The sequence below is a fragment of the Notechis scutatus genome, chromosome 1 (genome assembly GCF_049901735.1).
Source record: "Notechis scutatus isolate UNSWTSFEM ecotype Mainland chromosome 1, rNotScu1.2, whole genome shotgun sequence".
Taxonomy (NCBI): domain Eukaryota; kingdom Metazoa; phylum Chordata; class Lepidosauria; order Squamata; family Elapidae; genus Notechis; species Notechis scutatus.
This window is the reverse complement of record NC_142009.1, coordinates 290,128,657-290,140,749: the sequence shown is the minus strand read 5'-3', so window position 1 is coordinate 290,140,749 and position 12,093 is coordinate 290,128,657. Positions and strand designations below refer to the sequence as shown.

The window sequence follows — 12,093 nt, the reverse complement described above, 5'->3', positions numbered from 1 at the left end:
ATTCCTTGAAACACTATTACAATTATAGGCTTCAGATGTTATATTAAAAAATTGAATTAATACTGATGCAAAGTATATCAATTTATAATCAAAATACATTTCATGAGTTGTGTTTGTATAACATGCTTAATAGATATAATTTTGAATATTTTGTTGACATTTTTGTTTATCTTATGTAATCATGAAAAGAAATGCAGCAAGTCATTACTATCAAAATATACTGAGAAGGATTAAAAGGGTGTAAAGCATTGAATCTTCATCTTTTGTCAGAGAGATGAATACTTTGTGTTAAGGAATAGCTATAGAAACTCAAGTAATTGGGAAAAATTATATTTTTTGAATAGCATTTTGAGGCGCTTGCAAATCGTGCTGCTACAACAGGTCATGTTATTGACATCTATGCCTGCGCATTAGATCAGACTGGACTTTTGGAGATGAAATGTTGTCCTAATTACACAGGGTATGTAATATATGACAGTATATAATTTACGGACGAAATATTATTTCAATAAACTGTTAAAGAAAACCATTCACTGTATGTGCTAACTGGACTTGTATATGTATGAGCATAAGTAGTTAGTATGCAAGTCAAAACTTTTGATGTTTGTGAATAGACCTCATAAATATGATCCCCCCCCCCCATTTACTCAAAGTTAAGTTCTATCATTTAATTCTGGAGCCCTATTAGGTTAAAATGTGTTCAAATTGCTAAATAGGATCTTTGGGTCATGCAATCTCATTTGGGACTGTCCATTCTTCTCTCCTCCTAAATCTACGTATCAGGCAGACATTACATGTCGATCACATGGCCACAAAGTCTCTGCAACAACAGTAACTTCAGGCATGGTTTGTAAATCCATTTGTTCAGCTCCTTCGTAGCTTTGAATGATCACTGAATGAATGGTTGTAAATTCAGTGCTATCTGCACTGCTCTTCAAATAGTCCTGCTTGCTGAATTTTATTTCTTCACTAGACAACCCATGATCCCTTGGGCCATTGTTTCAGAGATGTTTCCCTATTAGAATGCCTTTAACAACAGCAGAACTTCTAATATTTCTGAAAAATCCTTAAAAATTCAGGGAGGTACAGTATTAAGAGGTGTATTTGTCTTGAAAGACCATGTTGAACAGTATAAAATAGGGTGTCAAACTCAAGACCGGCCCATGGGGCCGGCCTGAAAGTGGCAAAGGACCAGCCGCGGTGCCTCTGGCAGCCAAAATGGGGCATGGGGGGACCAAATGCGCCTCCCCCCATGCCCCATTTTCAGCCTGGACAACTTGCAGCACTCTGCCGGCCAAAACGGGGCATGGAGGCCCGTCCCCCCAAGCCCCGTTTTGGTCGGCAGGGTGCTGCAGGAGGCGTCCGTCTCATCTCCCCCTCCCCCAGCTGGCCCACTGTTAGGGTTTGAGGATTAACCCCTAGAAGAGTATTGCAGCAGTAGTCAAGCCAGGCAACCAAAGGAGAGCGGAAGGGCCCCAGAGTATACACACACTGAACACAAACACTGTTTGTAGTTTAAATAGTTTTTAATCCAGTTAGAGTTTAAGCATTGTCATTCAGTCCATTAAATCATTCACAGTATTTCCATCCAGTAAGACTCACTAGTATAGTCCAAGTTAAGAGTCCTTGCAATATCTTTATCAGCCAATAAAGATATCTTCTCCTCCTCCGGTTTCACTCTCCAGAGAAACAAACGCTGGATATTCAGTAGACTTACGCAGTAAATCAGCAAACAGTAGCAAACAATAACAGTTCAATCACAGGCACTCACAGTCAGTAATCACAGTTAGTCACAGCAAGACACAGTTAGTCGCAGCAGCACTCAGTTACAGACAGTAAGCTTTCCAGCTTCTAATGCTTCCTTATATTGTAACTTCTAGCCGCACCCTTAATCGGCTAATTGCCTGCTGCATTGTGCTTAAAGTGATAAGCACTTAAACCATGATATCTAAGTTTTATATATTTATTCACCCAAACCATATTTGGTATCAATGTTATACCTAACATACTCCCCTTTTGGGTGAAATAAATATATAATACCTTTACAATCTTATCCCATATTTTTCACAACTCTCCTGGTGCTTACTGGCACCTTGGGCTTTAGTAAAATTATCAGCTAAATTGTCCTCCGACATACAGTACTCTAGCTGAATCATCTTACTTCTTACAGATTGTCTCACGTTTAGATATCTTAGATCTGTATGCTTGCTCCTTGTTTTTACTCCAATATTTGTGGCCATTTGTATTGCTGCCTGATTATCTTCATGTATAATTATAGGATAATCTACAGTTATACCTATATCAATTAACATTTGTTTATACATTATTAACTCTGTACATAACAATGATAAACAGGAGAATTCTGACTCCATAGTAGACAAACTTATATGCTGTTGTCTTATTGACTTCCAGCCTATTAATGTCTTACCCAGCATTATGGCTGTTCCTGAAGTCGACTTTCTAGTGTCTCTTTCTGATGCAAAGCTAGCATCTGCATATGCACTTAGAATTAAATCACCCTTTGGTTCTAAATACAATGAATAATTCATTGTCTTTTTAAGATATCTTAATATCCTCTTAGCTGCAATCCAGTGTCTTTCACATGGTGCAGAATTGAATCTAGCCAACTGATTCACACAATACGAAATATCTGGTCTAGACCAATTACTAATATAACTCAAACTACCAATTAAAGATTGATAAATCACCTTATCAAACTCAGGGCTTTGTACATCAGTGTTGCTAAACTCCTGACTCATTGGAGTCTTAGCCGGCTTACAAAGCTCCATCTTGTAATCTTTTAGTAATTTGCTTATCTTATCTTCCTGAGATATCTTAAAACCTTTTCGTGTTTTCTTTATATTCAAACCGAGATACTTCTTTATCTCCCCTAATTGCTTGATCTTTATTCTCTTTCCTAATGATGTTATTATTTTATTTGCTTCATCATTAGTTTCAGTTATCAATGCAATATCATCTGTGAATAGTAATAATAATGATACTTTCCCATTTGTCTCCCTTTAAACAGACATGGATCGGCTAAACCAGCTTTAAATCCTATATTGTCTAGTTCCTTTACAATATACTGGTTCCATTCATAGCCTGATTGTTTAAGACCATAGAGACTTTTCTTCAACAACCAACAATCATTATTATCCTTATTTTCACTTTTAATACCAACAGGTTTTTCATATAAATAATATGTTTTAATGGGCGTGCAAGTAAGCAGTTTCCACATCTAAATGGTTAACTATATAGTTTTACTAGCTGCCCACACTAAAGCTGCCCTCAAGGTTGCTGCCTTAAGACTAGGTGCAAACACCTCATCATAGTCATTAGCATTCTGCCTAAAACCTTGGGCTACTAACCTTGCCTTATGGATTAAATTACCATCTTTATCTATTTTTACCTTAAATATCCATTTGCAGCTAATGGATTTCTTTCCTACAGGTAATTTGGCATTCTCATACACCTTCATATCTCTTAATGAATTCAGTTCCTTATTCATTGCTGCATACCATTTTCTTTTTCCTTATTAGGATACTTTTTAATTTCTTCAACAGAATTAGGAACTTGATTAATCTGGCACACTGTGTTAGCCTGGTACCTATCAGGCGGTCTAGATACTACGTGTAGTTCTTCTGGGAATTACAGGGCTTACAGGAGGACTTTGTTGAACTACTACCTGTTCATCTTCCTCATCCTGTTCAGCTATTGAATCTGTTTCTTCCTTTATGGGCACTATTTCATCCTGTATTTGTCTCTTTACTTTATTTTTAAAGTTACAGGGATAACTAATGGGATTTCTATAGGATTCAATAATTACATCTTTATTGGCATCCTGTTCTAATTTCTCCCATCCTTCATGTTCTAGAAATTGGGCACTAGCACTACATAACACTTTAGATGTGCCTTTCTCCCAAAATCTAAATGCCCTATGGTTTGACTGATAACCAACGAAGAAAAATCTTTTAGCTCTATGTTGCCCTTTTTTCTGATTTGTGCAGGAATATGCACCCATGCTGGTGCACCAAATGTGTGCAGGTAACTTAGGTCAGGTTTCCTGCCATGCCATCTGGTAAATGGTATTTCACCTGTTGTTGTATTAACAACGTTGTTCAATATGTTATTAGCACACATTGTAGCCTCCCCCACAAAGAATCAGGTAACCCAGAATCATTTAACATTGTTCTAACCATTGCCTGTAGTGTTTGGCCTCTTCTTTCAATAAAAGCATTATGTTCTGGCCTGTATGGAGCAGACTTCTTATGCTCTATTCCAGCTACCTTAAGTCTGTTCTGGAATTTGTTATTAATAAATTCCGTGCCATTATCTGTCACCAGGGTTATCAGTTGTCGTTTAGACTTTCTTTCAGCAAACCTAAGCCAATTGAAAAAATGTTGATATGTTTCAGTTTTGCTTTTCATTAAATAGCAAAACCCATATCTAGAATAATGGTCCATAATGCTGAGTATATATCTAGCACCCCCATACTGGGTTTCTTTGGACCTATTATGTCTGCAAATACTACTTCTAAAGGTTCTTTTGTTTTGAAACCATTTAGCCTATTTGCAGGCAATACTTTGCTCTTATCTTCACAGCAAACATTACAAAAAATATTTATCACAAGGTTTTAACCTTATTCCTTCAGATAACTCAACTGTACGTTTTAGCATTTTAAAATTTACATGCCCCAAACGCCTATGCAATAAATGGATACATTCATCATGAGGCTTTATATTATTAAATACAGTTTGAGCCTCCCCTTTCTTACTATTATCTAAGACATATAATGTTCCATTTAAAGCTGCAGTTACCCTTTTGTTATCTTTTCAATTATGCAATTATTATCCTTAAAAGTAATTACATAACCTAATTTATCTAATACCCTTACTGAAAGCAAATTAAACTTTAGTTGCGGTACATACAACATTTTTATATCCTGGTTTATGTACGGACAACGTGCAAAACCTTGACCTTTCGCTTTCAGGTTCCAGCCATTGGCAAGAGATATATGTTGAGAACTTGTAGACATTTTTATAAATTTTGTCTTATCTCTTGTGATGCAGTGGGATGCACCACTGTCAACCACCCATAAATTATTCTTCACATCAGAGTTGCTAAACGTGGCTAGTTCAAATGCTTTCTTTGGCTTTTTTACATTCTGGCTTTTTCTCTTTTTGCAGAATCTTGCCAAATGTCCTCTGCCTCCACAATTAAAACACTTTTTAATTGTGTATGCTGTTGAAGATAAATTCTCTTCTTCCAGGTGCTTTACTTTGCTTTGCTGGTTTCTTTCAAGCTTTGAAGATAATTTCTCTTCTTTCTTATCTTCTCTCAGCTCGTCACGCTCACGCCTTCTTCTGGCTTCTTCTAGTAGCCTGCCTGTAATCTCGGTTAATGAGAGACTTTCTTTTGGCAATACTTCCAACGAAGTCACATAGTCATCATAGCTTTGATCTAATGAAGATAATATTATGTAGACTTGTTGCAGTTCATTAAATATAAGCTCTTTTTCTTGCAATTCTTGAAAAATGCTCTTCATACAGTTTAAATGAACTAACATATCTCCATTCCTCTGAAGATGCGTTCGAAAAAGCTTCCGTGTAAGATTTATATGTGCTCCTACACTGTCCCGAACATAAATCTTCCTGAGGTTCTCCCAGCAGTTTGCAGCATTTTCTTCTCCACGAATATGGACAAGCTGCTGATCACAGAGAAGTCAGTCCTATGATGCATAAAGCCTGCTCATTCTTCAGTTTAAAGTCTTGTAACTTTTCGTTATCATCATCATCAGCAGGATCCCATCTACTCACATCTGGTGGGTTTGCTATAATGTCCCACAATCCTTCTCTGCGTAGAAGTAAACTACATTTCATTGACCATGAAACATAGTTTGTTCCATCCAGCCTGGATATCATGGACAGTTGTGACAAATTTACTTGTGCCATTACTCTTCAGATATTTTGACTATTTTAAACTAATTAAAACAGTTTGTTTTTACAGTAATGTGCAACTCACACCAACTCTCTCTGCTATATCCTGGTTAGTTAGACTATGCTGCTGGGCCCATAACCAATGTTAGGGTTTGAGGATTAACCCTAGAAGAGTATTGCAGCAGTAGTCAAGCCAGGCAACCAAAGGAGAGCGGAAGGGCCCCAGAGTATACACACACTGAACACAAACACTGTTTGTAGTTTAAATAGTTTTTAATCAGTTAGAGTTTAAGCATTGTCATTCAGTCCATTAAATCATTCACAGTATTTCCATCCAGTAAGACTCACTAGTATAGTCCAAGTTAAGAGTCCTTGCAATATCTTTATCAGCCAATAAAGATATCTTCTCCTCCTCGGTTTCACTCTCCAGAGAAACAAACGCTGGATATTCAGTAGACTTACGCAGTAAATCAGCAAACAGTAGCAAACAATAACAGTTCAATCACAGGCACTCACAGTCAGTAATCACAGTTAGTCACAGCAAGACACAGTTAGTCGCAGCAGCACTCAGTTACAGACAGTAAGCTTTCCAGCTTCTAATGCTTCCTTATATTGTAACTTCTAGCCGCACCCTTCGGCTAATTGCCTGCTGCATTGTGCTTAAAGTGATAAGCACTTAAACCATGATATCTAAGTTTTATATATTTATTCACCCAAACCATATTTGGTATCAATGTTATACCTAACACCCACGTAGAACTACAATGTTGATCTGGCCCTCGAAGAAATCCAATTTTACACTCCTGGTATAGAAACATCAGGAGTTCACCATAGGAAATGTTTTATGACATTTTGTATTATGTCATAATGCTTTATGATAATTCTATATAATGAACAGTTTTATGAAATTTGTCAAATTTCAATTTCATGGAAGTCATGAGCCATGGATTTTGAATGCATTTTGTAATTTAGCTATTCTGTAATTTGAAACACCTTGCTCAAAATTAATTACTCTATGATGCATCATTTCAAAGGTTATGGGAATCAGAGTTTTTATAGCATATAGATTATGTATGTTTTTAGTAAATTATATATTAAAAAGTCAGTATATGTAAAGTAAAATGACAAGTGCCACAACGTTTACTTCTGATGGCCACTTTTAAACATTACATTCACAAATATGAAAAATTTGTAAATAAGTATAAAAGGACAGAGGTTTTTCCAGATGCAGATATGTGCATTTGTAGTAGGAGACCAAGTTTCAAAAGCAATAAATGACAATGTAACTGTTCTTTAGGACTGTCCATATCTGTGTCTTATTTTTATTTGTCTTCATTTAGAGGATACATGGTAATGGGAGACTCTTTCAATACATCTTTGTTCAAACAAACATTTCAGCGGGTGTTTACAAAAGATGCACAAGGGCAATTCAAGATGGGATTTGGAGGGACCTTAGAAATCAAGGTAAGAAATGACATTTACTATAAAAAAAATAAGGTTCTGGTGTTTTTAACCCATAAAATCTTACTGTGCACTCAGAGGTAAACAGCTTTTGTGGAAAAGATATTGCTAGCAGCAACATTCTGCTTAAATTTTTAAACCTTGGATTAAAGTACTTTATTTCACTGTGAAAATAAACTTTAAATTGAACAGGTTCTTTTCACAATGAAATAAAACACTGACTGATGTCCTTCACTGACTGATGTTCTTGGGTTAAAGATGCAAAGTAAATTTTTAACTCTGCAGCTGTGATTCTGCACTCATTGTTTGGCTAAATTATATTACAAGCCCACAAAATAAATGGCTGAATGCATTTTATGTTCCTGTGCAGTTACAGCAAACTCTCTAGTGCATGGGAGTATAATCATAAGTAGAATATTTAGATTCTGTTCACATGATGTACTGAATATTTAATAGAAACCTTTGTCAATGTGAGCATTTTTCCCTGTCTGCCATTTCAACATTTGAGCAACAGCATATGAAAACAATGGTTTATATATATATGGTTTATCCATACTTTGCTCGAGTAATGAAATGCTGCTCGAGAAATAAAATAATATTGAAAATGCAATAGCTTTAATAGTAAATGCAGATTTTTCATGCTGAGGGCTTAGTCTAAGTTCTGGATTCTCAGTTTAAAAGCATCTCATCCTGGCAAGCCAGTACCTGTGAGAATTCTATAATCATGGTCTCTATACATCCATAATATGATTTGATATAATGCTGAATTGAATAAGGCTTCAAAGGACCATAGAAATATTCTAATACAGATTCCTACTCCTAGAGATCACCCAACATCTGTAACCTATTACTCCTCTAAAGGAAGATAAATATTTTAAATTTAAAGAAAACTGAGTAATTTGGTCTAATAATATGAGAAAGTAGTGCAAAAACTTTTAATGCAAAATATATAGGCTTGAGGAAGAAACAACCATTTGTTTAGCAAAATCATAGATACTATTTTTCAAAGATTGACTGATTCTGCTCCAAATTTATTCTAGATAGAACAACTACTTAGTTTCACATTTACAGGCTACAGTAAAATTACTAAAGTGAATTTTAACCACCTTTTGTATATTATTGTCTTTTACTTTGAAATCTATGTAGACTTCAAGAGAAATAAAGATATCTGGAGCAATTGGACCCTGTATATCTCTCAATTCTAAGAGCCCTTGTGTATCAGAAAATGTAAGTTATATAAAATGAAAATCGGGTACCATCAATCTATATCATTGCTGTTTTTAACATATGAAATACAATAGACATTTTATTCTTTGTAAAATAACCTAAATAATTCTTTTGTGACTTAGTTACGTGTTTGATTAATATATGCCATCAAGTCAGTGTCAACTCTTAGTGACCACATAGATTTTCTCCTGGAGGATCTGTTCCCAATCTGGTCCTTCATCTCTTCCAGTGATGCACTCATTGTCACAATAATTGAGTCCCTGCACCTTGCAACTGGTCCTCTTTTCTTTACACCTCCCCAAAATTAAAGATTTCTCCAGAGATACCTTGGTCTTCACATAATGTGTCTGAAGTAGGATAATTTGAACTGGCATTTGTATCTTGAGCAAAAATGCTGGGTTTATTTGTTTAATGATTCATTTTTTTCATTTTCTTGGCTATTCATGATATTCTAAAGAAGTTATCTTCAACACCAAAGTTTCAAAATATCAATATTCTTTCTATGCTGCTGCTTCAAAGCCCAGCGTTCACTTCTATAATGTCACAGAATATGGTATCTGAATATCTTTCTTTCATTGCTACTTTAGCAAGTGCTGGTTTGTGACATATTTCTTGATTGCTGATTGTTGCTAATTGATCTTAAAAGGTAGAAGTTATTCAGCATTTCAATCTCTACACTGTCAATTCTAAGGCTGGTTGCTGTACCTTTTGCCATTAATTTGGTCTTTAATCTTACTCCCATTTTTTTCACTGTGCTTTCATTACTAGTGCTTCCAGATCATTTGCACTTTCAACTATCAGAGTAGTATCATTAGAAGAGCACAGGCTACTGATTTTCCTCTTTTAATTTTAAAAACACAAATATCTTCTTCTAAACAAGCTTCCCCCAATACACATTCCACATGTAGGAAGAATATGACAGTTTAGGGAAGTAGTTAAGGTGCTGGCCCAGAAATCAGGAAACACTGAATTTTAGGCCTCCCTTAGTCCTGAAAGCCAAGTCGGTGTCTTTTAGGCCAGTCATTCTCTCAGCCCAATTCACCTCACAGGGTTGCTGTTGCGGGAAAATAGGAGGAAGGAATATTAGGTACGTTCATTGTCATATACAGTATACATTAAAATTGCAGAATAAAAATATAACAACAATAATAAAGTGCATAGTCTTGTTTCACTCTTTTGCCATCTGTTTCACCAAGTTCTGTGACTTCCTAATCTAGGATTTTTGAATGAGTACAATGAGATGTTCTGGAATAGCCTCTTAATTGTCTGTATAAAATACTACTGATTTTCCTTTTGCTTTCCTTTTTCATGTGAGAGCTTCTGTATTCTCAAAAATCTGTTCATAAATGGTGGGAAACTCCAATCTTCCAGAGCAGGGGTGTCTAAATGTTATCATGGTGGTGTCACCTGACATATTGGGACTCCCCCCCTTCACTAAACTAAGCGGGGGCGTGGCCAGCATGTGATGCATCCCACCCATGGGCCATGAGTTTGACAACCATGTTCTAGAGAAAATTCTGAGGTACCCAGGGAACTATGGTTAAGAAGAAAGCAAATGGTCTGCCCATGTAACTTTGGATTTTGTTTATCAGACATGATATTCTTCCGATTAAAATCGGAATTCCGATTTTTTTGGGAATCAGCCCCCCTCACCCTTCCCCCCCTTCTTCTCCTCCTTCCCCTCCCCTCGGAGGCCCCTTGAGTCAGGAGTTGCTACCGCCGGCGCGGCTCTGCGTGGCTCCAGTCCTGCGTTGCCTCGGGAAGGGAAAGGCAAAAAGGAAGAGCCGCGGCGCCGCTTTGCAACGGCAGCAGCGGCACCGGAGGCTCAGGCACAGCGGCTCCTGATTTTGCCTTTCCCTTCCCGAGGCAGCGCGACTGGGGCAGCAAGAGCTGCGCCCGGCTGCTTGCTCCTGACAGCCAACCGGACACCTGAGTGGAGCCCGGGCGGTGCGGCGGAGGCCGCTGAGCGGCAGGAAAAGGGAGCTGGGCAGCCACAGACCAGCCGTCTCTCCGTCTGACGGCCTCGGCCAAATCTCTGCCTCCCAGCGTGCTTGGTCCTCCGCCCGCAGGCTTCCCGGCCCCTTGCCAAGCGGGTTTTCCGCCCCAGCCCGGCAGGGCCCTCGCTGCCTTCCCCTTGCCTGGCCGGCCGGGCTCCTTGGGCAACCCGGCTGCCTCGTGCCGAGAGCGCTGCCAGGTGGGGGCCACGCGGCGCAGGGCAACACGCCACCGCCCGGCCCTGGCGAGGAAAGCAGCGGGCGCTCCCGGGCAGTAGCCTTGGCCCCGCCACCAGGGAAGCGGCTGCCCAGCTCGGGCTGATCCACATCTGACCGGCTGGAAAGGAAGGGTGTGTAGCGTTGGTGTTGTGCGTGCGATTTCTTGGCGCGCGGTGCGGGGTCTCTTTTGGCCGGCCACAATTTTTTTTCAGAGGGGAATATCATGCCTGTTTATTATTTTTTTGGGATTTGTGCAAGGAACGCCTTGCTAAGTATCAGCATAGATACTCTGTTGTTTTCTTTTTGGCCATAAGGTGGCATTTTGTTGCTTCCATTTTTAGATACTCCATCATGCATCTGAAGTAGGCTTTAGCTTCTCAGAAGCCTTTGAAAACTTTCATTCTTTTTGGAGAGGGCATTATTAGAGTTCTAGAAATTATGTGGACTTTACTTCAAAGGAAACATAGCCCTAGATATAGAATCTGTAGGGAAGAAACTCTAAAAGAATTAGTCTGTATTTGCTTTTTACTTTATTCTTGCTAAATTATTAGTAGTTGTTGCTGATTTGTGTTATCTCAGGTATCATGAAAAAAGGTCTCATAAGGTTGCTGCATCTAAATAAACCAAGAAGAGGTGTTCTAATGGAATACATTTAAAGCCAGTAAGTTTTACTAGTATGTAGCAGATTGTATTATTACTACAAATTCATTTGCAATCTCCTTATAGGAAATAGGAACAGGAGGTACTTGTCAATGGAAGATTTGTGGACTTAATCCTACTACAACTTTAGCTTTGTATTTTGAGGTGGTGAATCAGGTAAGATAAAAACAGCTGAACATGCTTGATTGAGAATTACAGGGTTGTAAAAAGGGAGTTACTGTAATATTAAGTGTTCCAACGAAGATACTGTCTTTTATGAAAATAGACTAATGGCTTGCCTTAATTGGCTTTGGGGAATATTATTTAAATATGGATATTAATAGAAATGAAATCTAGCAAAATTTTAGAGAAGAAAGCATATAGTAATCTAAAAGCTGAGTTTTCTATAGAACATCTTTCAGTGTTTCTTTTTAAAAATTCCTACTTTATTGATAAATTGTTTTTAAAAGAAGAATCAACACATCAATAGAAAAACTGAGTAATTATGCTGACTGGTTTATGTCTAACTAAACTTAGTTCCCTAATATTTGTATATTCAAATAAGGCAGGTCAAACTGACAATTACTATATAACTATTTCCAGAGAAGGAGAGCAAC

The 12,093-nt window shown here is 37.7% G+C and overlaps 1 protein-coding gene across 1 annotated transcript in view; it reads left to right on the top strand.

Annotated features, from left to right (window-relative positions):
• Window positions 1-12,093, top strand: part of SEC23A (SEC23 homolog A, COPII component) — a 40,286-nt gene that overhangs the window by 17,373 nt on the left and 10,820 nt on the right. The window contains exons 9-12 of the mRNA XM_026664474.2: window positions 345-460; window positions 7,277-7,400; window positions 8,544-8,624; window positions 11,564-11,653. Of these exons, the coding sequence (XP_026520259.1) occupies window positions 345-460; window positions 7,277-7,400; window positions 8,544-8,624; window positions 11,564-11,653 (411 nt within the window). The remainder of the gene's footprint in view (window positions 1-344; window positions 461-7,276; window positions 7,401-8,543; window positions 8,625-11,563; window positions 11,654-12,093) is intronic.